The sequence below is a fragment of the Remersonia thermophila genome, chromosome 5 (assembly GCF_042764415.1).
Source record: "Remersonia thermophila strain ATCC 22073 chromosome 5, whole genome shotgun sequence".
Classification (NCBI taxonomy): Eukaryota; Fungi; Ascomycota; class Sordariomycetes; order Sordariales; family Chaetomiaceae; genus Remersonia; species Remersonia thermophila.
The window spans coordinates 3,287,183-3,313,233 of NC_092221.1; the positions used below are offsets into that span (position 1 = coordinate 3,287,183).

The 26,051-nt window shown below is 60.6% G+C and overlaps 9 protein-coding genes across 9 annotated transcripts; 4 read left to right on the forward strand and 5 right to left on the reverse strand.

Moving 5' to 3' along the window:
• Positions 1–1,455: 1,455 nt before the first annotated feature.
• Positions 1,456–3,107, forward strand: VTJ83DRAFT_6136 (uncharacterized protein; the record flags this gene model as incomplete). The annotated part of the gene is made up of 5 exons (XM_071012814.1): positions 1,456–1,584; positions 1,688–1,787; positions 1,878–2,204; positions 2,354–2,867; positions 3,020–3,107. 5 exons carry the CDS (start codon positions 1,456–1,458, stop codon positions 3,105–3,107), a joined length of 1,158 nt encoding a protein of 385 aa, XP_070865511.1.
• Positions 3,108–4,121: 1,014 nt separating this feature from the next.
• Positions 4,122–6,107, reverse strand: VTJ83DRAFT_6137 (uncharacterized protein; the record flags this gene model as incomplete). Its single annotated transcript, XM_071012815.1, has 2 exons — positions 4,122–5,656; positions 5,747–6,107. 2 exons carry the CDS (start codon positions 6,105–6,107, stop codon positions 4,122–4,124), a joined length of 1,896 nt encoding a protein of 631 aa, XP_070865512.1.
• Positions 6,108–7,293: 1,186 nt separating this feature from the next.
• On the reverse strand, positions 7,294–8,788 carry VTJ83DRAFT_6138 (uncharacterized protein; the record flags this gene model as incomplete). The annotated part of the gene is made up of 2 exons (XM_071012816.1): positions 7,294–8,214; positions 8,291–8,788. 2 exons carry the CDS (start codon positions 8,786–8,788, stop codon positions 7,294–7,296), a joined length of 1,419 nt encoding a protein of 472 aa, XP_070865513.1.
• Positions 8,789–9,172: 384 nt separating this feature from the next.
• VTJ83DRAFT_6139 (uncharacterized protein) lies at positions 9,173–9,818 on the reverse strand (the record flags this gene model as incomplete). Its single annotated transcript, XM_071012817.1, has 2 exons — positions 9,173–9,721; positions 9,777–9,818. The coding sequence occupies 2 exons, from the start codon at positions 9,816–9,818 to the stop codon at positions 9,173–9,175; spliced, it is 591 nt and encodes a 196-aa protein (XP_070865514.1).
• Positions 9,819–10,347: 529 nt separating this feature from the next.
• Positions 10,348–11,233, forward strand: VTJ83DRAFT_6140 (uncharacterized protein; the record flags this gene model as incomplete). Its single annotated transcript, XM_071012819.1, has 3 exons — positions 10,348–10,477; positions 10,585–10,850; positions 10,931–11,233. 3 exons carry the CDS (start codon positions 10,348–10,350, stop codon positions 11,231–11,233), a joined length of 699 nt encoding a protein of 232 aa, XP_070865515.1.
• A 2,720-nt stretch (positions 11,234–13,953) lies between these two features.
• VTJ83DRAFT_6141 (uncharacterized protein) lies at positions 13,954–17,455 on the forward strand (the record flags this gene model as incomplete). Its single annotated transcript, XM_071012820.1, has 6 exons — positions 13,954–14,038; positions 14,374–15,113; positions 15,192–15,858; positions 15,941–16,143; positions 16,237–16,580; positions 16,636–17,455. The coding sequence occupies 6 exons, from the start codon at positions 13,954–13,956 to the stop codon at positions 17,453–17,455; spliced, it is 2,859 nt and encodes a 952-aa protein (XP_070865516.1).
• Positions 17,456–18,348: 893 nt separating this feature from the next.
• On the reverse strand, positions 18,349–19,580 carry VTJ83DRAFT_6142 (uncharacterized protein; the record flags this gene model as incomplete). Its single annotated transcript, XM_071012821.1, has 2 exons — positions 18,349–19,303; positions 19,426–19,580. The coding sequence occupies 2 exons, from the start codon at positions 19,578–19,580 to the stop codon at positions 18,349–18,351; spliced, it is 1,110 nt and encodes a 369-aa protein (XP_070865517.1).
• A 790-nt stretch (positions 19,581–20,370) lies between these two features.
• Positions 20,371–21,633, reverse strand: VTJ83DRAFT_6143 (uncharacterized protein; the record flags this gene model as incomplete). Its single annotated transcript, XM_071012822.1, has 3 exons — positions 20,371–20,557; positions 20,695–21,360; positions 21,422–21,633. The coding sequence occupies 3 exons, from the start codon at positions 21,631–21,633 to the stop codon at positions 20,371–20,373; spliced, it is 1,065 nt and encodes a 354-aa protein (XP_070865518.1).
• Positions 21,634–23,861: 2,228 nt separating this feature from the next.
• VTJ83DRAFT_6144 (uncharacterized protein) lies at positions 23,862–25,142 on the forward strand (the record flags this gene model as incomplete). The annotated part of the gene is made up of 1 exon (XM_071012823.1): positions 23,862–25,142. One exon carries the CDS (start codon positions 23,862–23,864, stop codon positions 25,140–25,142), a length of 1,281 nt encoding a protein of 426 aa, XP_070865519.1.
• Between the last annotated feature and the right edge of the window lie 909 nt (positions 25,143–26,051).

Below are 26,051 nucleotides of genomic sequence, written 5' to 3' on the forward strand. Positions count from 1 at the left end.
GGTCCGTTTCTTTTTTACCCTCCCCGGACACGCCTTCTATTACCGGTCCGGGGCCGCCCGCTGCGGCCTTGGGCCCATCAGGCCTCTTCATAATGTGTATTGACTTTAATGCTGGGAGATGAGACGAGTCCGAAGGTGATTCTTTTTGGGAAGGATGAAGGAGGTGGGTGGGGAGAGCGTCAGCGGGATGTAATGAGTTCATGAAAATAAACACACCCCATCTGCTAATCATGGCCGCCGTTTTTGTCTGGTTTGCGTCGTGACTTGGCTGTGCGCGGGCCATGGCCGTTCGTTCCTGGGTCAACTTCCACCGGCTGACCAGCCCGTCGCAGGGTGAGCAGGCATTTGCGTGGCGAGGGGATGAGGGAATGATAGTTCGGTGCCCAACGTACCACCACCCTCTCGGACTCGCCCGTCCCATCCATCCTTTCCGTCGATGCTGCCATAGCGTCACAGCATGCTACCACGCCTCCGCCCGCAACGCTGACCTCATTGCTTACCTACCACCGGTTTCTTGGCTACCCTGAGACAGGCACCGATCGACCTGGCTCGTAACGGTCACGTCCCTTGCCCGCCCCCCCCCTCTCCCCTCCCCTTCTTCCGGGACAACAGCGCCGGCCACCGTGATTGGCAGCTCCCTACGGCGCCGGCCACCCAGCCCCAAAGGGGTTCGCTGCATACGAAAGCGCACGCACTCTCAGAATCCCTTGGGTGCAACGCCGAGAAACCACGGCGGCCCTCCAAATCGTTTCCCCCCAACGCATTTCGTCCCTGCCATTATATACCGAGGTAACCATGTTGGCTCTGGAACCACCTCCCCAACTCAGCCTGATATCCCCCACGCCTACACCCGATAATAATGACTGGGGTCTCCAGGTTGGCGGATTGCGTTTCCCCGCACGCCACGATGCACCCGTTTGATGCACCCGCCGATGCACCCCAAGCGGGGGAAGTCTCGCGTCCTGACATGCCGAACCTAATTCGAGACTGGGGAAATTGCCATGCTGATTAGTCCGGCGTAAACGCTGACGTCGCATCGGGCATGTCGGCAGAAATCCCATGTGCTTACACAGAGACACCCATGGTGCGTTCCGGGGCATCGGTCATCGGGGGGAGGTGGTAATAGCGGCTGAGAGAGAGAGAGAGAGAGAGAAAGAGAGAGAGAGAGAGAGAGCCAACGGGAACCAGGACAAGGTAATACCTGACCAAACAATGCCGAGCCCGGGGTGCTTTGCAAGAGGAGGGGGGGGGATAAAAAGGGACAAGACGCCTGGGAGGTAAGCCTAGGGCCTTCTCGTTCCTGTCTTGGACCGTTGGAAGATCGTTCAGGTTTGGCGGGTTGTCTGTCTGGCTGAGCCGGTCCCATCATTGCTCCTCCGTCCCGCAACCCTCACCCACCTCTTTCTTTTTTTTTTTTTCTTTCTCTGTGGGCGGTAAGGCTTCGCTCAGGCAAAGATGAGGCTCTCTCTGCTTGTCGCCGCAGCGGCGATGGAGGCGGGCTGCGTCGTCATGGGCCACAAGGGCCGCCCGCGTCCCGATAAGGACGGCCGCTACACCATCTCGGCCAAGGGCATCAAGGCACAGGTAGGTCCCGGGGAGAGACACAGAGAGAGAGAGAGACAGAGAGAGAGAGAGACAGACAGGATGGTGGGTGCGTGACAAGGCTCCGAGCTAACACGCGTCTCAGTTCATCCCCTACGGCGCCACCCTGACGAACCTGTATGTCCCGGACAAGAACGGCAAGCCGATCGACGTGGTGCTTGGTTACGACGATGTCGACTACTACCGTTCGTGTCTCCCCCTTCCCTCCCTTCCTGCCCTCCTCTGGACCTGATTCCAGGAGGAAAAGGCAATCCCATCTGACGCCCCCTGGCCAGCCGTGGACCCGAGCCACCCCGTGTACAACGCCATCCCGGGTCGCTACGCCAACCGCATCGCCAACGGGGAGTACACCATCGACGGCGTGACGTACTACACCGAGAAGAACGACGGGCCCAACACGCTGCACAGCGGCACCAACAACTGGTCCTACCGCTTCTGGAACGTGACGGCCCACACGCGCGACTCCATCACCTTCAGCCTCCTGGACGAGTCCGAGTCGTCCAAGGGCTTCCCGGGCCGCGTCGAGTCCAACGTCACCTACTCGGTCAGCGAGAACCGGTGGAACATCAAGATCACGGCGCGATCGCTCGATCAAAAGACTCGTACGTCGTCCTGCTCTGCCCCTCTCCCCCCCCCCCCCCTCTTGCTTACGCTCGGCTCGGGTCTCCTTTTCGGGCCCTTGCCTCGTCGGGTTGCGAGCCACAACCGGCTGATTCGTCCCTGTCACCCCCGCGCCCCCCTCCGCACCCAGCCATCCTCCTCAACCAGCACACCTACTTCAACCTCGACGCCTACCGCAACCCCGAGACCGACAAGATCTGGGAGCACGGCCTCTACCTCCCCTACTCGCGCCGCTACCTCGCCGCCGACCAGGGCTCCGTGCCGACGGGCGACATCCTGACCGCCGCGCCGGGCTCCCTCAACGACTTTGCCTCGTCGCCGGACCTCCGCCTCGGCCACGCCCGCGACCTGCCGGGCTTCGAGGGCAACTGCGGCGCCGACGGGGCCTGCCAGGGGTACAACCACTACTTCCTCATCGAGGACGCCCCGCGCGACGCCGTCGTGGCGCGCCTCGCCAGCGGCTTCTCGGGCGTCAAGGCCGAGCTGAGGACCGACCAGCCCGGCGTCGTGCTCTACTCGTGCAACTGGAGCGACGGCACCGCCCGGCTCAAGAAGACGCAGGGCATCCGCGGGAAGCACGAGACGGTGACGAGGAGCAGCTGCGTCGCCATCGAGGCCCAGGATTGGCCCGATGGAATTAACCAGTAAGCCCTTCTTTCTCTCTCTCTCTCTCTCTCTCTCTCTCTCTCTCTCTTCTCCCCTCTTTTCTTTTTTCTTTTTTTTTTTTCACTCTTTTCCTCTCTCTCTCTCTCTCTCTCCCTGTCCAGGGTCGCCGAGGCTGACATGCGCACTGCAGCCCCGAGTGGAACCGGCTCGATGCTCAGATCTTTGGACCCGGGCAGCTGTACAGCTGGGAGAGCTCATGGACGTTTGGCCTGCTTTGAGGCGACGAGGGTCGCGGCGAGGTTCGCGGCGAGGTTCGCGGCGAGGGTCGCGACGAGGGTGGTGGGCCGAGGTGTAATACTGCCTGGCTACCTAGGCGCCTTGGTAGTTAGGTTATATACCTTGGAGAAATGGAGGATCAAGCCAAGTATCGTATCGTCATCGTTATTATGGTTCATCCTGTAGGAAAAGAAAAGAAAAAAACCAACCAGTCCAACCGACGTCTTTCGACGAATCTTTCTTAATTTTTTTCTTTTTGTCTCTGTGGTCGAGTATCCGCAATCCAACAACAAACGACAAACCACCGAACCGAACAAGAGCAGTTCTTCATCACCGTCGTTTTTTCCTGTCCGCAAAGTCAACCTTCAAAGCCGTTGCGTCGCCTTTCACAGCCTTTTTTGGGTCCTTGAGGCCCCGGAAGAGTTGGCGAGTGGGCAGCATGTTCGCAAGGGCCAGGAGGGAGGGTGATGTTGTGTCTTAGTTATAGGCATATCCGGTGTGCTTCACTCAGCAAACATATCTTCGCGATCGGGCGTAAAAGAAAACAACCCGCCCACCGGAGGAGAAGCAACCCTCCGCCGCACCGAGGCATCCAAGCAAACAATGCATGGCAAGATAGCAACAAGATGCATTGGGAACCAAGACCTCTCTCTATCTAGAAGGAAAGCTGTCTAGGTGTAACTATGCACTAGAAAGAAAAATGCGTCGCGATAGGCTCAACGACAGAAAAGAAAAAAGATTTAACGTCGGTAATGCCCGGCCTTCGAGCGACAATATAATATCCACCATGCCCTGGATCCCTAGACTCCGGCCCGCCCGTAAATGCACCGTTTACCCTCCCACATCATGACAAACGCAACCCCCAAAAGCAAACCACAGAGCCCGCTAGATGCTCCCCGCCTTGCCTTGATCCCTCCCCTTTTGCCCGACTCGCACCCGTTGATCCCTCGTCCAAGTCATGATGACGTTCCTCACATTCATATTTTTTTTTGGTAATCCTTCAAGACACCATCACCTCACGCCGCCTGCTTCTTTTCCTCCTCGGCCGGGGGCACAAAGTGCTTCACCTGGTGCAGCATCATGTTCGGAGCCCACAGCTCGCCGTCCCAATCGCCCAGGATCCACGCGCGGGGCGCCTTCGCGTCCATCTTCTTTCCGAACCACTCGTAAAACACCTCCTTGGCCCACTCGCTCTCCCACCAGAACGTCAGGCCCAGCCCGCGCGGGTGGTCCATCGAGTCCGGCCCCAGCCCCGTCGAGCTCGCCCGGGGCCCGCCGCGCCACCAGGCCCTGCGGTTGCTCACGTCGTCCTTGTCGCGGTGGTAGACGGGGTGCTGCGGGAAGCTGAGCTTGAGGCCGTGCCAGAGGGCAAAGCTGGGGAGGGTGGCCTCCGAGGGGACGCGGATGCCGAGCTCGAGCTGGGCGTGGTGGATGGCCAGCAGCAGGGCGCGCGACCCGCGCATGATGGCCGGCGGGCAGTACCAGCGCGGCGTGTCGGTTCCGGCGGCCAGCCCGCCGATCCAATCGCGGAACATCCACTGGCTCGGGTTGAGGGCGTTCATGCAGTACGAGGTCGTGATGACGTCGGCTTCTTCGCCGACGCCCCATGCAAAGTCGTCTTGGTGCGGATCGGCGACGGGCGGGTCGGGCCCGATGGGTGGGATCTCGGGCACGCGCAGGGGGCCCCAGACGTGCGAGCTGCCGTTGTTGGAGGCGTTGACGGCGCGGAAGAACTCGCCGTAGTCGCCCGTCTCGGCCATCATGTGCCAGAAGGAGGAGCGCTCGAGGGCTTGCTTGCGGGGCTCGCTGCGGGCGGCCGAGCCGAGCTGGTCGAGGAACTTGCCGGCGTCGCCGAGGAAGCGCATGTCCATCTCGAGCTGCCAAAAGTGGTCGAACTCGGGGTAGTGGAGGGCGAGCAGCTGCATGGGCTGGAACACCTGATACATGGTGCGGTGCTCTCCGACCTTGGGATACCAGCTCTCGAGCAGCTTCGTCGACCACAGCAGCGCGATGGAGCGGAACTCGGGCGGGACGCCGGCGTCGTCGAGGCCTTGCCGGTACGCCTCGGAAGAGGCGAAAATGTCGTTGTCGTAGCCCTCGGTATCCTTCATGTCGACGAGCAGGATGACCTGGTACTCGCCGCCAAACTTCAGGGCGGCCTCGGCCACCAGGGAGCGGAGGTAGTACATGTCCTCGGGCAGGTACTGGTAGCCGCGCCAGGTGCGCACGACGAGGGCGGTGCGACGCGAGGGCTCAAACTCGTGCCAATGGCGCACCTCGGGCACGGTGGCGCCTCCGCGGTAGGCGAAGCGAGGAGGGACGGAGCGCGTGTCGTTGAAGGGCACGGCGGACGCGGGGAAGCGGTGGCGGTTGCGTTGGAAGCAGTCGTTTTGCAGCTGGCCCCAGTCGACCGCATCCCAGTCCACCTTCTGGCGGTTGTAGTCGTCGCGGTCCTCGCCGTAGCCGTACGGCGCGTAGCGGCGCTTCACGCTCATCACGGTGAGGTTGAGTCCGATTTCGTCGTAGTTGCCGGCCCACGGCTGAGGGTACGCTGTGCGACAAGAAGAAGACGCTGGTCAGCGTGCCGACAGGGCAATCATAAAACAAGGCAGCCAAGGAGGGAGGGGGGGGGGGGGCATACGAGACTCGAGCTCGCGCTCGACGAGGTCATCCTCCGGGCTCTCGCCAAGAAGATGGCCGCGAGGGCCACGGCAGAGCACGCGGCGGCCCTTCAAGGGCGGCAGGACGTTGACGGTGGGGATGCGCTCCGGCGGCGGGGGCAGGCTGGGACCTGGAGGCGGCCGGGTCGGCTCCGGGGCCGGATCAGAGGCTGGGCCGGACGATCCCGGCTCGGAGCCAAGCTTGGCCCCCAAGTTGGACCATTGGCGCGAGACGTCGGCGCTGAACTGAACGCCGAGGAACCAGACAAGGCATATGGCGAGGGCGAGAAAAAGGGTTGGACGGCTGAAGAAGCGACGGCCGCCGGGCGCGAGGCACGCCATGACGCCGACGGAGAGGAGCTGGGAGTTGGGGAGATGCGAGAGAGGTTGGTTGTTTCGGCGAGGGTTCAGGGTGCTATTATATTATATCTCGGCGTGTTGGGGACGGGCGTTGGACGACTTTTCAGCGAAACGAAAGAGAGACGGACGGTTGGTTCATTTCAGGACGACGACGTCCAGCAGGCACCCCGGAAAGAAAGAAGAGAAACAAAAGAGCGGAATGCAGAACCAAAGCTGCAGGAAGGGGAATGGAAGGACGAAGGGGAAAAAGGTTCGAAACGTGCACAATCGTGACGTGACGGTGAGGGTGACCGACATTGAGGTGTCCGAGACGAGTCAAGCCGAGACGGTTCAGTTTTGATTGACGAGCGACGGGAGCCCCTGATCGGTGGCGCCGTGTTTGGGTGGGGGGGGGGGGGAGGCTCCACCGCTCAGGTCCGTTTATGGAAGTTTCCGGTGGTCGCGGCCGCGACCCAAGGCAGTTACACCAGGAAGAAATACTATGACTACCAGGTCAGGTATGGGGGGGAGTTTTCAGACTTGCCCCGCTGTTGCTGTTAGTACGGTGTAATTAACTAGTTAACTACCTATAGGTACCTAAGGTAGTTAACCTACACGCACTGCTGCTGCTGCTGCTGAACAGTGGAGGCTTGAAGGAACCCTCCATGGGCCGGATTTGGTACGGTAGGTATTCGGCATCAAGAGAGCCCCTAGCACGAGCCGAGCTAGAAGACAGGAGGAGTGAACTGGAGGCCAACCAAACCTCCCAAGTACCATTGTATGTATATGTCTCCAAGATAGACGTCAGACAAAAGATATGCATGGCATCCTTTCTTTTTTCTTTTCTTTTTCTTCTTTTCTTTCTTTCTATTTTCTTGTAAAAAAAAGGGAAGAAACAAAAAGACCGAAGCATCTGCCGGGTACGGCCCGGAATCTACCCGTATAGGCACCGGCGGGTCACAACATACAGCCGCACCGGCCTCGGACTCGGACCCGGACCCGGACCCGGACCCGGACCCGGACCCGGACCCGGACCGGCGTCGAAACCTCTCCCGCCCAGCAACGCCTACGTCAAAGCGACAATAGGGAACTTATAGGTGGTGCTCGTGAGGTACGATACGCCGTGTGTACACGGGGTTGGCACGGCCACGGTTCAGCGGCCAATGGCCCTATGCTACCAGAAGGAAACCTAGTTGGGAGAGTCTTCTCCTGGGGCGACCGCAGTCTTCCGAAAGCTCCTCATCGGCCGCAGCCCCCACCTCCCAAACATGTCGGCATCCTCGTCCCACCCGTTGCACTCCGTCGTCAGCATCTTGTCCCCCGTAAAAACCGCGTTGGCCCCCGCCATGAAGCAAAGCGCCTGCTGCTCCTCCGGCATCGTCTTGCGGCCCGCCGCGATCCGGATGATGGTCTCGGGCATGACGATCCGCGCCGCCGCCACCGTGCGCAGCACGGACGTAAACTCCACCCGCTCGCGCTCCCCCAGCGGCGTCCCCTTGATCGGCACGAGCGCGTTGACGGGGAAGCTCTCCGGGTGGCTGGGCAGCGTGGCCACCGAGTGCAGCAGGCCGACGCGATCCGCGTCGCTCTCCCCGAGCCCCAGGATGCCCCCCGAGCAAACGTGGATCCCCGCGTCGCGCACGTGCCCGAGCGTCTCGAGCCGCTCGTCGTAGGTCCGCGTCGTGATGATGCTCGGGTAGAACTCGCGGCTCGTGTCCAGGTTGTGGTTGTACGCCGTCAGCCCGGCCTCCTTGAGCTCCCTCGCCTGCTCGGCGTCGATCATGCCCAGCGTGACGCACACCTCCATCCCCATGGCGCGGACGCCCTGCACCATCTCCTTGATGTTGCGCAGGCTCGTCTTGCGGCCCCGCATGTCGCGCCACGCGGCTCCCATGCAGAACCGCGTGCTGCCGTTTTCCTTGGCGATGCGCGCCGCTTCGAGCACGGTTTCGACGCTCTCGACGCGCTTCGCCTGGAGCCCCGTGCCCTTCTGGTAGCGCGTCGATTGGGCGCAGTACGAGCAGTCCTCGGTGCACCCGCCCGTCTTGATGTTCATCAGCGTGCAGAGCTGCACTTCGGCCGGGTCGTGGAACCGACGGTGGACGGCCGCCTGGGGCGCGTGGTTAGCATGCAGGTGCCACATGGCTTCGATCGTGTCGGCGAACGGCGGCCGTGGCGGTGCTTACTGCTTGGTACGCCAGCTCCAGCAGCGGCTGGTGGTAGATGGCGGCGATCTCCTCCCGGGTCCAGTCATGTCTCGGCGCCGTGGCTGCGACCGCCCGCCGCAAGATCTGCTTCGCTCGGCGCTGCTGCTCGCCGTCGGTCTCGGGCGCCGCCGCCGGCGTTGGCGCAGGCGTTGGCGCGGGCGGATGAAAGGTCTCGGCAGAAAGGGTGCTGAGCGGAGCCGTCGGAGCTGCGGCCACGGTCGACATGCGGCTTCGAGCCGCCGTCAGGGTGCCGAGCTGGGCCCCGCAGGCGAGCGGCCGCTGGGAGCGGCCGATGCGCGTCGATACGAGCTGCAGAGCGCGCCGCCTCATGGTTCGTCGACCGTGAACAGCTGATGCCTTGATCAAATGACAAGGATGGATGGTGTCAAGGCGAAGGGAAAAATCCCTCCAAGTCGATTCGGGTTTCGATTTGTCGATCGATGAGATGCAGGGTCGGCAAACCCCCCCGTGTGACATGCAACGCTTGGGTGGGGTCTGCGGGAGCCCGCGGGCGGCGTGGGATGGCCCGATGGTGACACCGTTTCGGCGTGGGGTCGACCCGTCCGCCGCGCTCGGATCATAGTGATTGGATGCATTTTGTCGTTGGCGGTCCCATGCTTGCAAGGCCGGCGATCAAAGGGCGCTGTTGCTGGAGGAGCCCTACGCGCCAAGGGTGTCCGCCAGGATGGTGTGTGTGTGTGTGTGTGTGTGCGTACGCAGTATGTTTGCTTTGCGTGGTCTTGGCGTAGCTCCCGCTCCCGCACGACAGGCCCGGGCGCCATGGGGCTCCCGACGGGCTCGCTCCGTCTTGAAGGCGACGACGGTGCCTTTCACTCCTCCCCCGGGGCGTCCTCGTGACGCTCAATGCTTTCTGATATTCTCCATCCACTCCTTTCCGGACTTGGCTCCATCATGGGCCTTGCGGAACAGCTTCCTCTCCCACTCGTCCAGTCCCCGGAGGAACTCCTCGCCGGCGCCGCCAAACCCGAGGTTGCTTCCCTCCTCAGCCGCCGTCCTTCCCCGGCTGCCAACGCCCCCCAGCTTGCGGGCATGCAGCGCAACCTCGGCGGCGCGTGTAACAAACGTGTTGCGGACCACCTCGGGCAGCTTATCCTCGCTGACGAGGTCCATCATGTGCGTGGCCAGGCCGTAGAAATGGGGACTCTGGTCACGGAGGGGCACGGCGCGGGGGTCTGCCTTCAGGGCTTGGATGACGTCGTTGCCGAGAGCTGAGGGCAAATCAAACGTGACAAACGAGCGGCCCTCGGGGTCGCCCGTGTTGGCGATGGCGAGCATCTCGGCGAGCCAGAGCGGGAGGTTGACTTTGGTCCCGGCCTTGAGGGGCTGGGTCGGTGCGTTGTCGAGGTAGCCGAGGTCGGGAACGTCGAGCTGGAAGGTGCATGGGATTTTCTAAGAGCGACGGTTAGCGGACGACACGGAGACGAGAGCCGCCCCAAAAGCATACCTCGGCGTCCGTGAGAATCGCGTCGATGTCGTAATAGGACATGGTTCCGAGGAGATGAAATCTGACAGACAACTACCAATATCACAGGTGGAAACGATTGTCCAAAAAAAAAAAAAAAAAAGAAAAAAAGTCAACGAGTGCAGCGAAGCTTCACGTGGTTCCTGTTCTCGAAACGGCCGGTCCAGATCCCATGTCAACAAGCGACGACACGGATCGGATCGCGATGCCATGTGTCGGGTCCAACAGGCGTGGCTCCCACTTCTTGGTCTCCACCCGTCCTTCACCCCCGCCCCCCGCGCCAGGAGGACGGCCCCACACAGCGTGTGGCTGACCACTTACACCAGCCACGTTCTTGGGCGGGGAACCGGGAAGAGCTTCTGGAAGATGCGGGCTCTCAATGACGAAATTGGCGGTTGTGCCGAAAGCTTCCCCGAGCTCCGACGCATCAGCACAATCCCCTCCTTCGCTCCCCATCATCACAGCCTCCCGACCGCCGAGGAGCAATACAAAGCGCTTTCGTCAGCTCCCCGGGCCTCAATTGGCGATTTAGCACACGCATCCGAACCCCACCATGTCTTCGACGCTCTTCCGCGCCGCTCCGGCCCTCCGGGGGGCTCTCCGCGCCTCCGCTGCCCCCCGGGTCGGCGCCATGGCCAGCACCAGCTTCGTGCGCAACAAGGCCACGCTTCCGGATTTGCCGTGTAAGTGGCCGACGCCAGCTCGTCCAACAGGGCACCACGGCGGGCAAGCGATGGGACGGGGGAGAACCATGCGCACAGCCAGCTAACCCCCGCCGCTTTTGGCGCAGATGACTACGGTGCCCTCGAGCCGTACATCTCGGGCCGCATCATGGAGCTGCACCACTCCAAGCACCACCAGACCTACGTCAACGGCCTCAACAGCGCCCTCGAGGCCATCGCCGAGGCCGAGGCCAAGAAGGACTTCGCCAAGGCCGCCTCCCTCGCGCCCCTCCTCAACTTCCACGGCGGTGGCCACCTCAACCACAGCCTCTTCTGGGAGAACCTGGCCCCGGCGAGCCGGGAGGGCGGCGGCGAGCCCGACGGTGCGCTCAAGGTATGTTTTTTGTCGCCTGCTCGTTTTGAAATGAAGAAAAGCCCGACGCGGTGACTCACCTTCCGCTCCCCTCTTTGCAGAAAGCCATCGAGACCGACTTCGGCTCCTTCTCGTCCTTCCGCTCGCAGCTCAACGCCGCGCTCGCGGGCATCCAGGGCAGCGGCTGGGCGTGGCTGGCCAAGGACAAGACGGCGGGCAACCTCCAGATCGTGACGCGCGCCAACCAGGACCCCGTCACGGGCAGCCTCGTGCCGCTGCTGGGCATCGACGCCTGGGAGCACGCCTACTACCTGCAGTACGAGAACCGCAAGGCCGAGTACTTTGACGCCATCTGGAACGTGGTCAACTGGAAGACGGTCGCCAAGCGCTTCGAGTCTTCGTAGGCGCGTGACGCCGAGCGCGTGGGGACCGGACCTGAAGCAGGCGTGTAGTTATATAGTCCTCATTGCCTACTCTAGGTAGCTAGGGAGTGAAGTTGTACCATTGAGACTCGTATGTTGTTCCTTGCGGATGCAGGTATGTCGATGCAGGGGTCCAGGTGAAGGTTGAGCAGGCATCCCGCCGTGGTTGGGCTGGCTGGCTGGCTGGCTGGCTGCTGTGAAACTCGTCGCGTCTTGATGCCGTCTTTTTTTTTTGCTGGGTGCGGGGTACCCGATCCCGGACAAGAGTCCCTCGGGGTGGTTGGAGTGATTGCAAGTTGCAGAGCAAAGGAAGAACTAGGTACCAACCTACCTGCCGTAGTAACTAGCTCATTCTCGTCCTGCAACTACACCGCAACGCAAGCCACCGCAGCGCACACCGTCAACCTCCCCGTGAGGCCTTGGTGGCCTGATCCTGGTGGAGCCCGGTGCCGTGGCGCGGTCAGGGCCCTCGGCATCCCTTTCTCACCACCTGAGCGTCGCATCACCACGCACCGGGAACGAAGAGACGAACTCTTTTTGCGAGTTCAGTCCAATCTCACACTCATATGACCGAGCAACATTTGGGGGGGGGGGCAAATGCTTGTACGGCGGGACGCCCGTTACAAGTTGGGTTTGCCCCTTGGATCGAACTACCTGTGCTAAGCTGTGTCTTTGGTAATTCGATGCGTTTCCAAATGGACGCCAAGCAGCCTCCAGCGTTCGGTCCAGCTCAACGGCTGACATCTCAACCCCTCCACACCGAGTTCCAAGCCGGCTAGGAAGCCCAACTTGAGTCCATGCCCCATCGGGAGACGGAAGGGCATGAGAGGGGCCGAGTGCCCATGGATACAGCAACATGAGCGGATGAAAAAAAAAAAAAAAAAAAAGAAACGAAAAGAAAAGTGACGCTTTGTTTGTTCTGACTTGTTTACATCCGTGGAAGTTTGGCATGCTCGGCTGGCTGTCTCTCTTGATCCAACGTCGCGTTGAGCATGGTCGTAGCATGGTCGCGTGCTGCACCTAGCGCATCAACAAATCAGATCTGCCAACGGATCCGTTCGTCTTTGGATCTCGTCTTGGCCCGGTCGAGGCGCGGCAGAGGCTGTACGCTAGGTGCTAGCCCCGGCTGTCGCCGGAAAGCGAACCGTAGCGAAGCAGATGGCATGATCCACCACCCCCCTGGTGTTCCAGGGTTGTCGTGGCGTGATGAAGGGCCGACCAGAGATGAGAGCCTCGTCCGAAGAACTGATACCTCGTTGGCTTGCGCTGCGCAAAGTTTCTGCTTGACCTGTTTGTGCCGGGACACGGAAGAGTCTCGCCATTTCTAGACGCATCACCTTCCAAGCCTATCACGAGGCCGCTGTTTACGACTCTGGTGTTGTTTTTTTGTAGTCTGAACGTCTCACACACCCCCTGCCAATCAAGTGGATCAACACCATCGCTTCCCCAGCATTTCCCCACATCGGGAGCCCAGCCCTTGCGCTACACTCGCGCTACGAGCCGTGACCCCACCAGGAAACCGGACGACACATGGTCCCGGAACACTGACATCATCACACACTTGACTCCAACTCGGGCATGCCTGAGGCGAAGTAGACCTCGGGGTTCGGCAATTCTGTGGGTGGCGGTTTCTGAAGCTTCACAGGCAGAGAGAATAAGAGCGCTGCTCTTGGGCGAGAGCTCGGCGCTGCAGCACACGTCATTGACGAGAAGAAAAACTTGGAACTTGTTGTCCTTGTGCTTGATTTGGACGACAGAGAACGTCCTTTTGAGAAGCCGTTGGCCGAGTCAGAGAAAGAGCGCTGTTGTGTCGCCAACCCACCCACCCGTCGAGTACGAGACTCGAGCAGAGATAGCCATCCTTCATCGGGGCATCACATCCCCTTTCGTCAAACAAGTGACTGTCACACTGCTCGGCACCTCCTGGCGCATCTTCTTTTGCTAAACCACGTACGTCCCCGTCCCCGTCCCCCGCTCGCCGCAATGGTTTCCTTTGCATGGCTTGGACTCGCCGTTCCTGTTACCCCTCCTGCGTGCATCGCGGACTGGCCAATCGTCCCCGGCGAACCTCCGCTGCTGGCTGGTCCCTCAACCCCTCGGCGCTGCTGTCACACCCCACCCATCATGGCAACGACCCAACCTTCCCCCCAGGACGGGCCCGGGCCCGGCCCACGCATGGAGAGCCGTGTTTTGACATGGCCTTGTTCACCGACATTCTCGATGGAATGGCTGGCTGCACGAACCGGCATTGGCGCCGTCTCCAACCTACCCATTCCGGTAGGAAGGTGATGGACCTGCAAGTCAGGTTTTCACACAAAGGCCGCTCGCATATATACGCCTGTCGTGCTCCGGAGAGCGGGCCTGGAGCCCTGAGGGGGATATCGCAGCATCGAAGGGGGACCTACCAAGCTTGAGCCACGGCTCTGTTGGTAGTGCTGAAAACACAAATAAAAGCAACAAGTGCTGCTAGAGAGGGCCATACAACCTACCTACCTGAAAGTGCAGTTGGGTCGGGTCCCGTTGGGTTAGGCTGAGGCTCGCGGGCGGTCTTGGCAACCAACCATCTGATGGGCCATGTGATGTCGACAGGAGAGAGATCTGATGTTGTGGACGTGGGGCTGACGACATGCCACTCACTGCCTGTCTTAGAGTCCCGTTGTCTGTTGCTCGCCCACGAACAACCTAACCCCTCCTCCCCCATCATGGCGGAAAGAAGCGCGCAAAACGCCCCAGCAGTTCCTGAGGGCCGCGTGTTGACAAGCCCCAAGCCATTAGACAGCTCAGAAGGTAAATTGAGGTTCCAGCGTTGTTCCCTTTTTTTCCTTGTTCCTGGTCACGGCAGGGCAGGTCGGGTCCGTGTCATGCCGCCTGCCGGCTTTTTCTTTGAAGCTGCCTAGCCCTGTGCCCCACTCATGCCACCCGGGGATGGAAGGTTGCAGGAACGGCCGAGAGAGAGGGAAATGAGGGGCCCTCGTCCTCCTCCGGGCCTCGTCACTTACACGCACGCTGCCCCCCCGGTTGCATCTCCTTCCCTCCAGCTGCATACCCTGCAGCAGGGCGAGCTGCATCACCGCTTGGACCTTCGGTGGCCCCCAAGACGCTGACCTCGACTGGCATCACAGCCGTAGGAGCCCAGCATTTCGCAGGGCCCAGCCAAGCTTCAAGCAACGCCAACCTTCCCTCCAACGCTTCGAGCCTGACCCTGGACCGGCCGGACGCGGGCGTCAAGACCACCGAGATCGACCATCACCCCACACCCACGCCCTCGTCCACACCCTCCACGCCCGCAGGCTCACCCACGCCCGCGTTGGCCCCCCCGTACCAGGAACGGTCCGAGTCGACAACGTCCCAATCGTTGTGTCCATCGTCCCAGGTCTCGCAGGTGGACCTCAACCCCCCCACCCCAACGGCCCCATTGCCGTCCCTCGACCAGACCACCTCCAGCGCCCCGGCACCACCAAACGATACGCCGTGCGCCCCTGCACCGCCTGCGTCCGAGGACACGGACGTCGAGCATAAAAGCCCCCAGTCTCATCCCCACCCCTATCCCCATCCCTCTATCCACTGGCCCTCCCTCACCCATCGTCTTGCCGACAAGGTTCGCTCTCTTGCTAGCGGCGAACCATCCCTCATAACCAGCGGAGCCGACACGCCCACGGCTGACGACCAACAACAAGACCACAACCACCAGCATCACCATCACAACCACCACCCGCACGTCCCCAAGAGCATCCGCCCCATCGTGCACGCAATCATGGCGTTCGAAAAGAGCCGCAAGTTCTCGACGGGCACCTCGGTGCACCGCAAGCGCCAGATGAGCACCCTCGTCGAGAAGGAGGGTCACTTTGGTCCGTCGCTCACGGTACGATGCTGCCCTTTGACCAGGTCGCCCATGTGCCATGCCGCTAACACGTGACGGGGTCGCCCTCCCCCCGCGTAGACGCTCTTCCTGGGCATCTCGGCCGTCTTCTCGGACGACCACACGGCCGTCGTTGCCCTGGCCATCCACGACACGGTCTACCTGATCGACTTCTCGGTCAAGAGCATCGTCCTCGATGACGCCCTCAAGATGGGGTCCGACGTGATCGCCGACTATGTCATTTCCGAGGTGGAAAAGTACGAGCACGAGAACTTTGCCAAGTTTATCGGCGCCGGCCTGCCCACCACCCTCAAGTACATGAGCCCCACGCTCTGCTCCCGCCTGTGGCTCGAGCTCGACATCGTGCCCATCGTCATGCGCCCCGACGACGAGCACAAGGAACAGTCCTTTTGGGACGTCAAGCGCGTCGACGAGCAGGCCGACTCCGTGGCCCGCAAGTGCATCATGAACTTTGGCCCTTCCCTGGTGCCGCTGCTGCAGGTTGGCTGGCGCGGCGTCGTCCAGACCGATGCCGGCTTCCGCGCCCACCTCACCACCATCCAGAACCACAAGGACACGTGCAGCTACGCCACCTGGGAGTCCATGCTGACCTACGCCAAGAAGCTGCGCGCCGGAAAGACAAAGATTGCCTTTTTCAGCGCCACTCCCCAGGGCGGCGGCGTCGCCCTCATGCGCCACGCCCTGGTGCGCTTCTCGCGGCTCATGGGCGTCGACCTGACGTGGTACGGTACGTGCTACGAGACACGATTTGTTGTTCACACCTTTGGCGTGCCAGACGCAGCAGGCGACGGCTAACCCGGCATCTGCAGTGCCCAAGCCCCGGCCGGGCGTGTTCCGTATCACCAAGAACATCCACAACATCCTTCAGGGCGTTAGCCACCCCGACCAGCGCATCTCGGCCGAGGAGAAGCAGGCCATCTTGGACTGGATCTCGGACAATGCGAAGCGCTACTGGTTCTCGGAAGGCGGCCCGCTCTGCCCGCCCGAGGAAGGTGGCGCGGACATTGTGGTTGTAAGTGCCTTGGTTTCCGCCCCCGACCTACCGAATCTCCCTGGCTCTCGATGGTGGAACCGCTTTGTGTGCTGACCAACGGTGGCGGGGTAGATTGATGATCCGCAAATGCCAGGCCTCATCCCGCTGATCAAGAAAATCACGCCGGACCGCCCGGTGCTGTACCGATCCCACATCCAGATCCGGAGCGACCTGGTCGCCACGGCCGGGAGTCCCCAGGCTGACATCTGGGACTTCCTCTGGAGCAACATCCAGCTCGCCGACATGTTCATCAGCCACCCGATCCCGATCTTCGTTCCTCACACCGTTCCCCGCGAGAAGGTTGTCTACCTGCCGGCTACCACGGATTGGCTGGATGGCCTGAACAAGCCCCTGAGCAAGTGGGCTGCGGGCTACTACGGCAACATCTACAACGTCGCCTGCCACTCGCAGCGCATGTGCGTGCACCTCTGCTTGCCCATGCCTCACAACATCCTGCTGACGGGTTCCCAGGACCGAGCTCAACTGGCCCGCGCGCAAGTACATTATCCAGGTGGCGCGCTTCGACCCGTCCAAGGGCATCCCCACCGTCATCGATTCGTACGCCGAGTTCCGCCGCCGCTGCGAGAAGGCCGGCGTCACGGACGTCCCGCAGCTGGTGGTGTGCGGCAACGGCTCCGTCGACGACCCGGACGGCAGCCTCATCTACGACCAGACCATGAGCCAGCTCGAGACGTACTATCCGGACCTCATCAAGGACGTCAGCGTCATGCGCCTCGACCCGAACGACCAGCTCATCAACACCCTGCTGGCCAATGCCCACGTCGTGCTGCAGCTTTCGACCCGGGAAGGCTTCGAGGTCAAGGTGTCGGAGGCGCTGCACGCCGGCAGGCCCGTCATCGTGACCAACACGGGCGGCATCCCTCTGCAGGTCAAGGACAAGGTCAACGGCTTCCTCGTCACGCCCGGCGACTGGAAGGCCGTGGCGACGCACCTGATGGACCTGTTCACCGACGACGAGCTGTGGAAGCGCATGAGCGAGGCGGCGCGCACGGGCGTGTCGGACGAGGTGGGCACGGTCGGCAACGCGCTGGCCTGGTACTACCTTGCGGCCAAGTGGCACGAGGTGGGCGTTGAGAAGCACGGAAAGGGCGGTCTGCAGGGCAACGAGCGTTGGGTGAACGACATGGCGCGCGAGGAGGCGGGATATCCGTACAAGGAGGGGGAGAATCGCCTGCCGAGGCACTTTACGGAGAAGAAGGGGTTGGTGGTGCAGACCAAGGAGCAGGCCCCGGCGGAGCCGGCGGCGGCCCAGGCGGGTGCTGAGGCGTAAGGGGAGAGATAGAGTCGTCACTCTCGAGTGCCATGGGTTGCTTAGATGTTTGTGTGCGGTGAGGCGTGCAGAAGAGGGGGAGAGGAAGGGATAGCATGGGAAGGAATGCGCGCTTAGGGGTTGGCCTGAAGATAGAAAAGAGACGGGATGAAGGACAGCGAAGAGGGCCAGCTTGGGGGCTAGAGTGGCATACAGTACACGGAACCGAGGGTGACGCGGATTCTTTTTGGTTTTATTTTTTTTTTTTTTATTTATTCTTCTTTTTTGGAGAGAAAAGCCAGACAGACCGTCGTAGATATACATGGTTCCGGGGAAGCAAGGTTTCTGCGTTATGGTAATCTAGGTTCTCCACTCAACTCATCCATTTGACGGTTTGCCAGGGCGAAGATGGAAATGGTGTTGATCAGTTCTTGGTTGGTTTTTCCTTTTTTTTTTTTTTTTTTTTTTTTTTTTTTTTTTTTGTGGTTTCAATAGGAAGTCGTGACAGCAGAAAGCCAACTCTTTCCTTCTGCGAACAGCAAGCGCAGCAACGTAGGGAGCGCCATGTTACAAGCCATGTTACAAGCCATCCACATGGTAAGGGAGAGTAGAGGATATTTGGTGTTGGGTATCTTCCAAGCAACAGGGGATGCAACCAACCGAACACTGATCATGGCAAGACGTGGAAGAAACCCGAATTGGTTGTAGGATTTCCAACAGTGAAGGTACTGTATATATGATATGTACCTTTGGTTACCCAACCCAACCGTATCCATCTACCCACTACCCACATACCTACCCCTCGTTCATGGTCATGACTCCAAGAAAAACGCATTGCACAAGAAACCCGATCCCCCTCCGCCCCCTCCCCCCGCGGCTCTAGTCACCTCCTCGGCCCCATCTCCAACGGCCGGCTACACAGACATGTCCATCTGGATGGCCTTGTGCGGCCGATAGCCCTTGATGACAAAGTCGTCCACCTTCCACCCGTCGATGCCCAGGTCGTCGTCCCCCTTGGTCCCGTCCCACTCGTCGTGGCCCACAATCTCGAGCTCGGGGAACTCGGCGGGCTCCCGCTCGAGCTGCGTCTGGAGCGCGTCGACGTGGTTGAGGTAGACGTGGGCGTCGCCCATGACGTGCGTCAGCGAGCCGGGGACCAGGCCGGTCACGCGCGCGAGCATGTGCGTGAGCAGGGCGTAGCTGGCAATGTTGAAGGGCACGCCGAGGCCCATGTCGCAGGACCGCTGGTAGAGCTGGCAGTGGAGGTGGCCCTTTGGAGGCTTGCTTTCCTCCTCTTGTTGGGTTGGTTGCCCGTTCTTGTTGTTGTTGTTGTTGTTGTCGTCGTCGTTGCTGCTGTTGCGGTGGCGGCGGCGGCGGGATCCTCCGGGGAAGGAGACGTAGAACTGAGCAAACATGTGGCACGGCGGCAGGACCATCTTGCCCAGGTCGGCCGGGTTCCAGGCGCTCAGCACCAGGCGGCGGTCGTACGGGTTGGTCCTCAGGGTGCGGATGATGCGCGCGAGCTGGTCCACGCCTTGCCCGGCGTAATCCGTCTTGCAGTCGACGTAGCGGGCGCCAAAGTGCCGCCACTGGAAGCCGTACACGGGGCCCAGGTCCCCTTCCTCGCGGTCCGTGAAGCCGAGCGAGTCGAGAAACGCGCGCGAGCCGTTGCCATCCCAGATCTTGACGTTTTGGGAGGACAGCGTCCTGGACGAGGTGTCGCCCGAGATGAACCAGAGGAGCTCGGCGATGATGGCGCGGGTGTAGACGCGCTTGGTGGTGAGGAGCGGGAGGATCGGGGTGCCGGAGCGGTTGAGGGAGAACTTTAGGGGGACCGGGGCGAAGACCGAGTATGTGCCCGTTCCGGTGCTGATGGGAGGAGAAAGGCCGGTTGGGTTAGCAAGCATGGGGTGGGGGAGGGCCTCTGAGAGGGCAGAGGGCAGAGGGCAGAGGGCAGAGGGCAGAGGGCAGAGGGGAGGAAGAGGACGAACCGATCGCGGCGCAGCTCGCCATTGTCGAGGATTTCACGAACGAGGTCAAGGTACTGGTACTCTTCGTGTCGAGGCACGCCAAGAGAGGATGGGATGGCGGGTGCCGATGCCGTGGTCGGCGCCTCGGCGGGCGCATCGTTGGAAGGGACGGTCATGTTGATGGCTGGTTACGTGGTTTCTGGGAAGAAAAGGGTTGCGTCGTTGGAAACCAGCCTTTCTCCAAGCGATCCAGCAGACAATGTGTCCTCAGTTATGCTCTGCGTGAGGGAATGTTGGTGCCGACGTGAATGCTGTGTAAAAGAGGTTGACGGGGAGACGCGCCCGATAATCAATTTACGCGTCCATTACACGTGGGCGTTGTACCCCACAGCGGGGCAATTACATGGTGAATACACAGTACCGTACCTTCGCTGCTGGGGCCGGGGGACTTTGGACGTCAAGTACCTAATGAGACTGCGACAGCGTCCTCAGCGTGTATTAGAGGAAAGGATGAATACCGTACTTGTTCCGTAAGGCAGTACAACCGCTTCAGATTGCGGGATCGATGGGGTCAGGATCCTAGAAAGTAAAATCGAGTGATTACGGAGTATGCTTCTGTTTACTACTATGTAGGTAGTTACCTCATTGCCTGACGATCCTTGGCGAAAAAAGAAAACAAAAAAAACAAAAATGCAGCCCGACGCCCAATGATGCAGCTGGTTCTCCTCCTGTACACAAACGCCGTGCCCAACGCCCCATCCTCTAATAGTACCCGTATAGTACGTACGTGCAGAATGAACATGCACCCGCTTGATGAATTCATGACCCAAGTCCCTTGATCCAGCTTCCCTATCCCCATGGGAGTCCCAACCGTCCCGTGATGTTGATGTTCGCCTTGAAGAAACGCCGTAAAGAAATCAAGTCGCAGAAAGAAAAAGAAGACGGCTGCTCATCGCCCGGCTCCCCCTACGACGGGCCGGGCGAAGCCCGCCGCATCAGGTTGGAAAGGTTGGACGCGGACTTTTTCAACGCATGAACCAGCGACCTGCCCTTGCGGATGTAGATGGTCGGGTTGCATGAGACGAAGCCGCTCCCAGGATGCCGTTCGTATACACCGTAGTACTGGGTAAGCCAGTGGGTGGTGTTGTATTCCCTACGACAACATTGTTAGCACCTTGTTCCTTGTTTCTGTCTGGTTGGTAATACCGCCGCCTTCTCTCAGCAGCAGGACAACAGAAACCAAAAAAAAAGAAGAATAAAAAAAAAAAAAAAAGGAAAAGGTGCACTTACGCCACCGCCATCTTCTCCAACGCCGTCGTGTCCTCGTCCGTCCGATCCGGCCAAAAGGTGAACTGCTTGATGATCACGGCCGGCCTCAGGCCCGCCTCCCTCACGGCCTGCAGCAGGCTGCTGTTCATGGTCGTATCCAACAGCAGCGTCCTCGAGTCCATCTTGAGGATGCCCTCCTCGATCCATGCGTCGTCGTCGTCGCCGGCCTTGCCTTCCTGGCCCGCCCGCCCTATGCCAGGCGGCACGACAAACGTGGCGTGGGGAATCTCGCCTCCGCTCTTCCCCTGCATCCGCGCCAGAAACCTCGCCATGTCCCCCACGAACAGCCGGCGCTTGTCCTCCAGCTTGTACGGCAGCGACATCAAGGGCGTGTCGGCGCGGGTGACGGTGCGCCGCGTGAAGTGGGCCACGCGGTCGATGCTGATGCCCGCCTGCTTCAGCCGCTGGTAGAAGGAGGCCGGGCAAGGGTCGAGCCGCGCGTCGCGGAGCATGTACAAAAGGCGCCCGCCGGGGGAGCGGCTGTCGTAGCCGTAAAAGTGGAGCTCGGAGCGGTGGATGCGGGTGACGAGGTCGTAGTACTCGGAGCTGGCGGGCGGCGGGGGGTGGCGCTTCCAGACCTTGGACTCGAAGAGGGTGCGGGGAAGCGTATCCAGGATGTGCAGGATCCTGCTCCTGTTAGCTGCGGGCGCGTGGGTGGGTTCACGGGGGCGGCGAGCAGGGCACGTACTCGTCGTCGCTCGCATCGCGCCAGGTCTTGCCCCTCGCATACAGAGCCCTCCGGGCGGCCAGGATGTGAGGCGGCTCCTCCAGGTCGTCGTTCACCAGGTACTTGACCCTCTCGACGATCTCGTGGCGCCTCTCCTGCGCCCAGAGCCCGTCCAGGTCGCCCGGCCGGATGGGTCGGGCCCCAGGAATGGCCTTGATGGGTGGTTCGGGCATCCCAGCTGCTGACCCAAGGCGGGTGACATCTGCTCGTGCATCTCGGTTAGAGCATGTCGCATCTGAATTGGGCTGCAGGGGAATAAAAAGCCACCAAGAGAACAAAAAGCCGGGGAAAGGAATGGAGGCGAACGTACCGGGCGAGGCAATGCGACACAAACGAGGCGTAGGGGGGCTGCGGTCGCCAGCCAGCGTTGTTTGGCTGCGGCGCAACGTGTTGGGTCTCGCACGAGACGTATTAACGTGTCAGCATTCCGGGGCGGTTGGCTCAACGCCTTGATGCTGGAGCACTGGAGAGGGTGTGGCCGCTGGCGGCGCGCATAGGCTGCTTGCTTGCACGTTCCCCGTCCGACTGGCTTGGTGCCGTCCGGTTCCTTTTTGACCTGGAGCTGTTTGCTCAAGCCCTCCACTTCCAGGTTGCCGTCGGCGCTGAACAAACGGCTCCCTCCATGGAACCCGCGGCCCTATTTTCAGCGCTTGTTGACGTCGGGCTCTGGATGCTCCCTGGGTCATCCCAGCTGAGCAGGGGAATCACATTCCCGCCAGAGACGGTCCAAGCCACACTGAGGCGTTCCACCATGGCTTTGGTTCCCGCTCCGTCTACGTGGTTCTACGTGGTAATAGTTAATTAATACAGCAGGGTGGTCGGGTTTGCCACCGAGGTGGCGGGGGGGGGGGGGGGGCCCGAGGGCTCCGGACGGAAGAGAGGCAACCCAATGTTGGTAGGGTTAGGGTTGGTCTCCGTGGCACAGCCTCAGTCAGGCCCTCCTGCAAACCGACATCGACAGACAAAGGAGCTTCTCGGATGGTTGGAATCCTGGGGAAACCAATCGTTGTATCGCGCCGTCCAGACTGGAAGCATGCTGCAGGGTTTTCTCGGGTGGTCCGATGTCAAGGGTAAGACGACGTACGTCAACTTAAGGTTGCGCGTGGCTGCAAGCCGCATCCCCTACTAGGTGCCCGTCACCATGCGCGCACAGTACGGTGTGTATGTACAAGGAGGGTCCCCGGTCGTAGGTTGTAGGGGGACCCGGTCTCCGCACCATCTTTGTCCACTCTTAACATTTTATTTTTAGTTATTATTTTCTATTCTTTTTTTTTTTTTTCTTTCTTTCCGCGTTTCTCAAAAACCCACCATCGCGGTCGGGTCATGTGATTATGCAGCAGTGTCGACTCCTTCGCATGCGGTCTCTGTCCCGGTGTCGAAGTAAAGTCCACGTCAATGCGTCCCTGGACGCGACCGTCCGCGTCAGCTAGGTAAAAGCTACAACCTTCTTCCAAGTTTGGTGATGCCTTTCGGAGCCCCGCCGTGCCTCCAAGCCACTGGGTGGCCATCCTAAGGCCTCTGGATCCCTCCGTGAGCATCAGACCACACCCTCACAGCCGGTCCGCTCCTTTTCTGTTGAACTTGTCCGAACATTGGGTGTCCTGTGGTTGCACCCAAGACAACCTTGCCCCCCTCGTTAGGGAAAGCCCAAAGAAAAACAAGCTTGGAGATTCCGGGACTTGCGGGTGTTCCCGCCGCGGAGATGCTGCTGTCGTTATAATACTCTTGGATAAGGCTGAGTCATCCCATCCAACAGCAAAAATGAGCTGATCCGGCCTGGTGGGCCAGGCGTCCTCCGGTCCACCCGACCGGATGGTTTGGACCGTTTCGACGAACCGGGGACGAACTGGCCAATGCCATGAAGAGAATTTCACCATCGGTTCCGGAGTCGCGGCAGAGGGCCCCGGGCCACGGCGGCGCGGGCCTCGGAAATGCACGTTTCTACGGGATTACACGGCCATACCTCGTCCCATCAGAACTGCCGGGATCATGCGAGGTGCAAGCCACGAAAATATCGACTTGAGGATTTCGCAATGTTGCGTCTGTTGCGGTGAGGAGGGAAGCGGGAAGGGCGAGGACGATAAATACCTAGGCCACGATGGCACAGAGATGAGGCAGGGAGCGGCTTTGGCATTGTCTAACAACATCAAGAGCCGACAGCACACTTCCCTGGGCTCCAGGAACAACCCCCTGCTACCTACCTAACCTTGGGTATCTACAGCGGTCGTCACGTACTGTACTGAGTGATAACGCTCTGGTTCCTCAAGACTCGGGCAGCATACCTACCTACCCTGCTGTCCTTTCCTATCCCGGCTTCTTTATTGACCCCCCTGACGTGAAAACATCCACACCGTCAAGACTACCTACGAGAACCACCACCACCACCACCACCACCACCACCATGACGGCCCTTACCGAACAACAAATCGCCATTGTCAAGGCGACGGCGCCCGTGCTCAAAGAGCACGGCGTCACCATCACCACCGTCTTCTACGAAAACATGCTCCGCGAGAACCCTTCGCTCAAAAACATGTTCAGCATGACGAGCCAGGCCAACGGGCGTCAGCCCCGCGCCCTCGCCGGCGCCGTGCTCGCCTACGCCACCTACGTCGACGATCTCCCCAAGCTGGCCCACGCCGTCGAGCGCATCGCCCACAAGCACGCCTCCCTCTTCGTCACCGCCGACCAGTACGACATCGTCGGCCGGTACCTGATGCAAGCCATCGGCCAGGTCCTCGGCGACGCCGCGACGCCCGACATCGTCGACGCCTGGACCGCCGCCTACGGCGTGCTGGCCAAGGTGTTTATCCAGCGCGAAGGGGACCTCTACAAGGCCAACGCCGCCGACGGCTGGACCGCCCCGGGCTGGCGCAGGTTCCGCATCGTCAAGAAGGTGCCCGAGAGCAGCGTCATCACGTCCTTCTACCTCGCCCCCGCCGACGGGGTCGTCCCGCTCCCGCGCTTCCGGCCGGGCCAGTACGTCAGCCTGCAGATCCCCGTCCCGCAGCTCGGCCACCTCCAGAGCCGGCAGTACTCGCTCAGCTCGGCGCCGCACCCGGAGGGCAAGTTCTACCGCATCAGCGTCAAGCGCGAGGAGGCCGCCGACAAGGCCGCCGGGGCCGCCGCCGTCCCGGGCCTGATCTCGAACCTCCTGCACGGCCGGTACAACGTCGGCGACGAGGTGGAGCTGTCGCACCCGCAGGGCGAGTTCTTCCTGGACCCTGGCGACGCGTCCAAGGCCGGCGTCCCCGCGGTGCTCATCTCGGGCGGCGTGGGCGCCACGCCGCTCATGGCCATGCTCGAGAGCCTGACCGCCGGCGCGGCCGTCAAGCGGCCCGTGTCGTGGGTGCACGCGTCGAGGTCGCGCGCCGTGCAGCCGTTTGCCGAGCAGGTGAAGCAGATCTGCCGGGACAACGAGGGCGTGACGGCCAACGTGTTTTTGCGCAACGCCGGCCCGGACGACCGCGAGGGCGTCGACTACGACTTTGCCGACACGCGGCTCGACCTGGAGAAGCTGCACCCGGAGAAGGACCTGTTCCTGAGCGACCCCCGCGCAGACTACTTCCTCTGCGGGCCCGAGCCGTTCATGATGGACGTGCGCGCCGCGCTGGTGGCGAGGGGGGTGGACAAGAGCAGGGTCTATTTGGAGCTTTTTGCGACGGGTGATGTGGCGGAGGAGTAGCCACGACAACGCGCGAGAGGCGCCGGCGGCTGCGAGGTGGAAGGTTCTTGGTTCATTCATGACTTGATGACGTCTTTGTTCTTTACGCTGTGTAACTAATTCTTCAGCCCCCGGTTTCAGGGTGATGAATCTGTTAGGTGGTATCTCATAACACCACGGGGCTCAACAATCGGAATCGACTCCTCTTCTAACATCCTCCCTTGCCAACGGAAGCTCAGGCTGGTCCAGACCGTGATATCCCGGTGGTGTTTCTTTGGTAGCCTTTTCAGTGATATGTACCACCCAAGTCCAAATAAGAAGAAGAAGAAGAAGAAGAAGAAGAAGAAGAAGAAGAAGAAGAAGAAGAAGAAGAAGAAGAAAAAAGAAGAAAAAAAAGAAGAGAAAAAAAAAAAGAAATCAGTACCTAGTGGAGGTAACGTGATTGCGTTGTGGTTCTGCAATCTGCTAAGCCCCAAGCCGTTGTCAATGTCGCGTGTCCTGCCTCCGACCAAGGTTGGCTCCTCGATTTCCTCGTTACAATCCAACAAAAGTGCCTGCTCTTTTTCTTTCCTCCGATGCTTTGACCCTGGCTTATCGTGGCTGGTTAGAATTCGAGTCTCGGCCCTTCAAAGAGAAATGGCAACCAAGAGCAACGCCAGGTCGTCTTTGCCCAACAGTCGCTCTGAATGAATCTCTTCCACTTTCCACCTGCTTTCCACTCCTCAATCCGCGTCGTCTCTTCTCTTTGGTAACAACCTGTCTTGTCCCGCAAGATATTGTTTCCCCAATGTCTCTTGATTCCATCAAAAGAAACACACGACTTCTCCTCTGCCTTTTTTTCTTTTTTCGAGAACCAGCCAATTGAGCTTCTCAGCGCTTGTTTCCTTGGACAACGGATCCTGTTCGATTAATTACACCAGCCTGCGCATC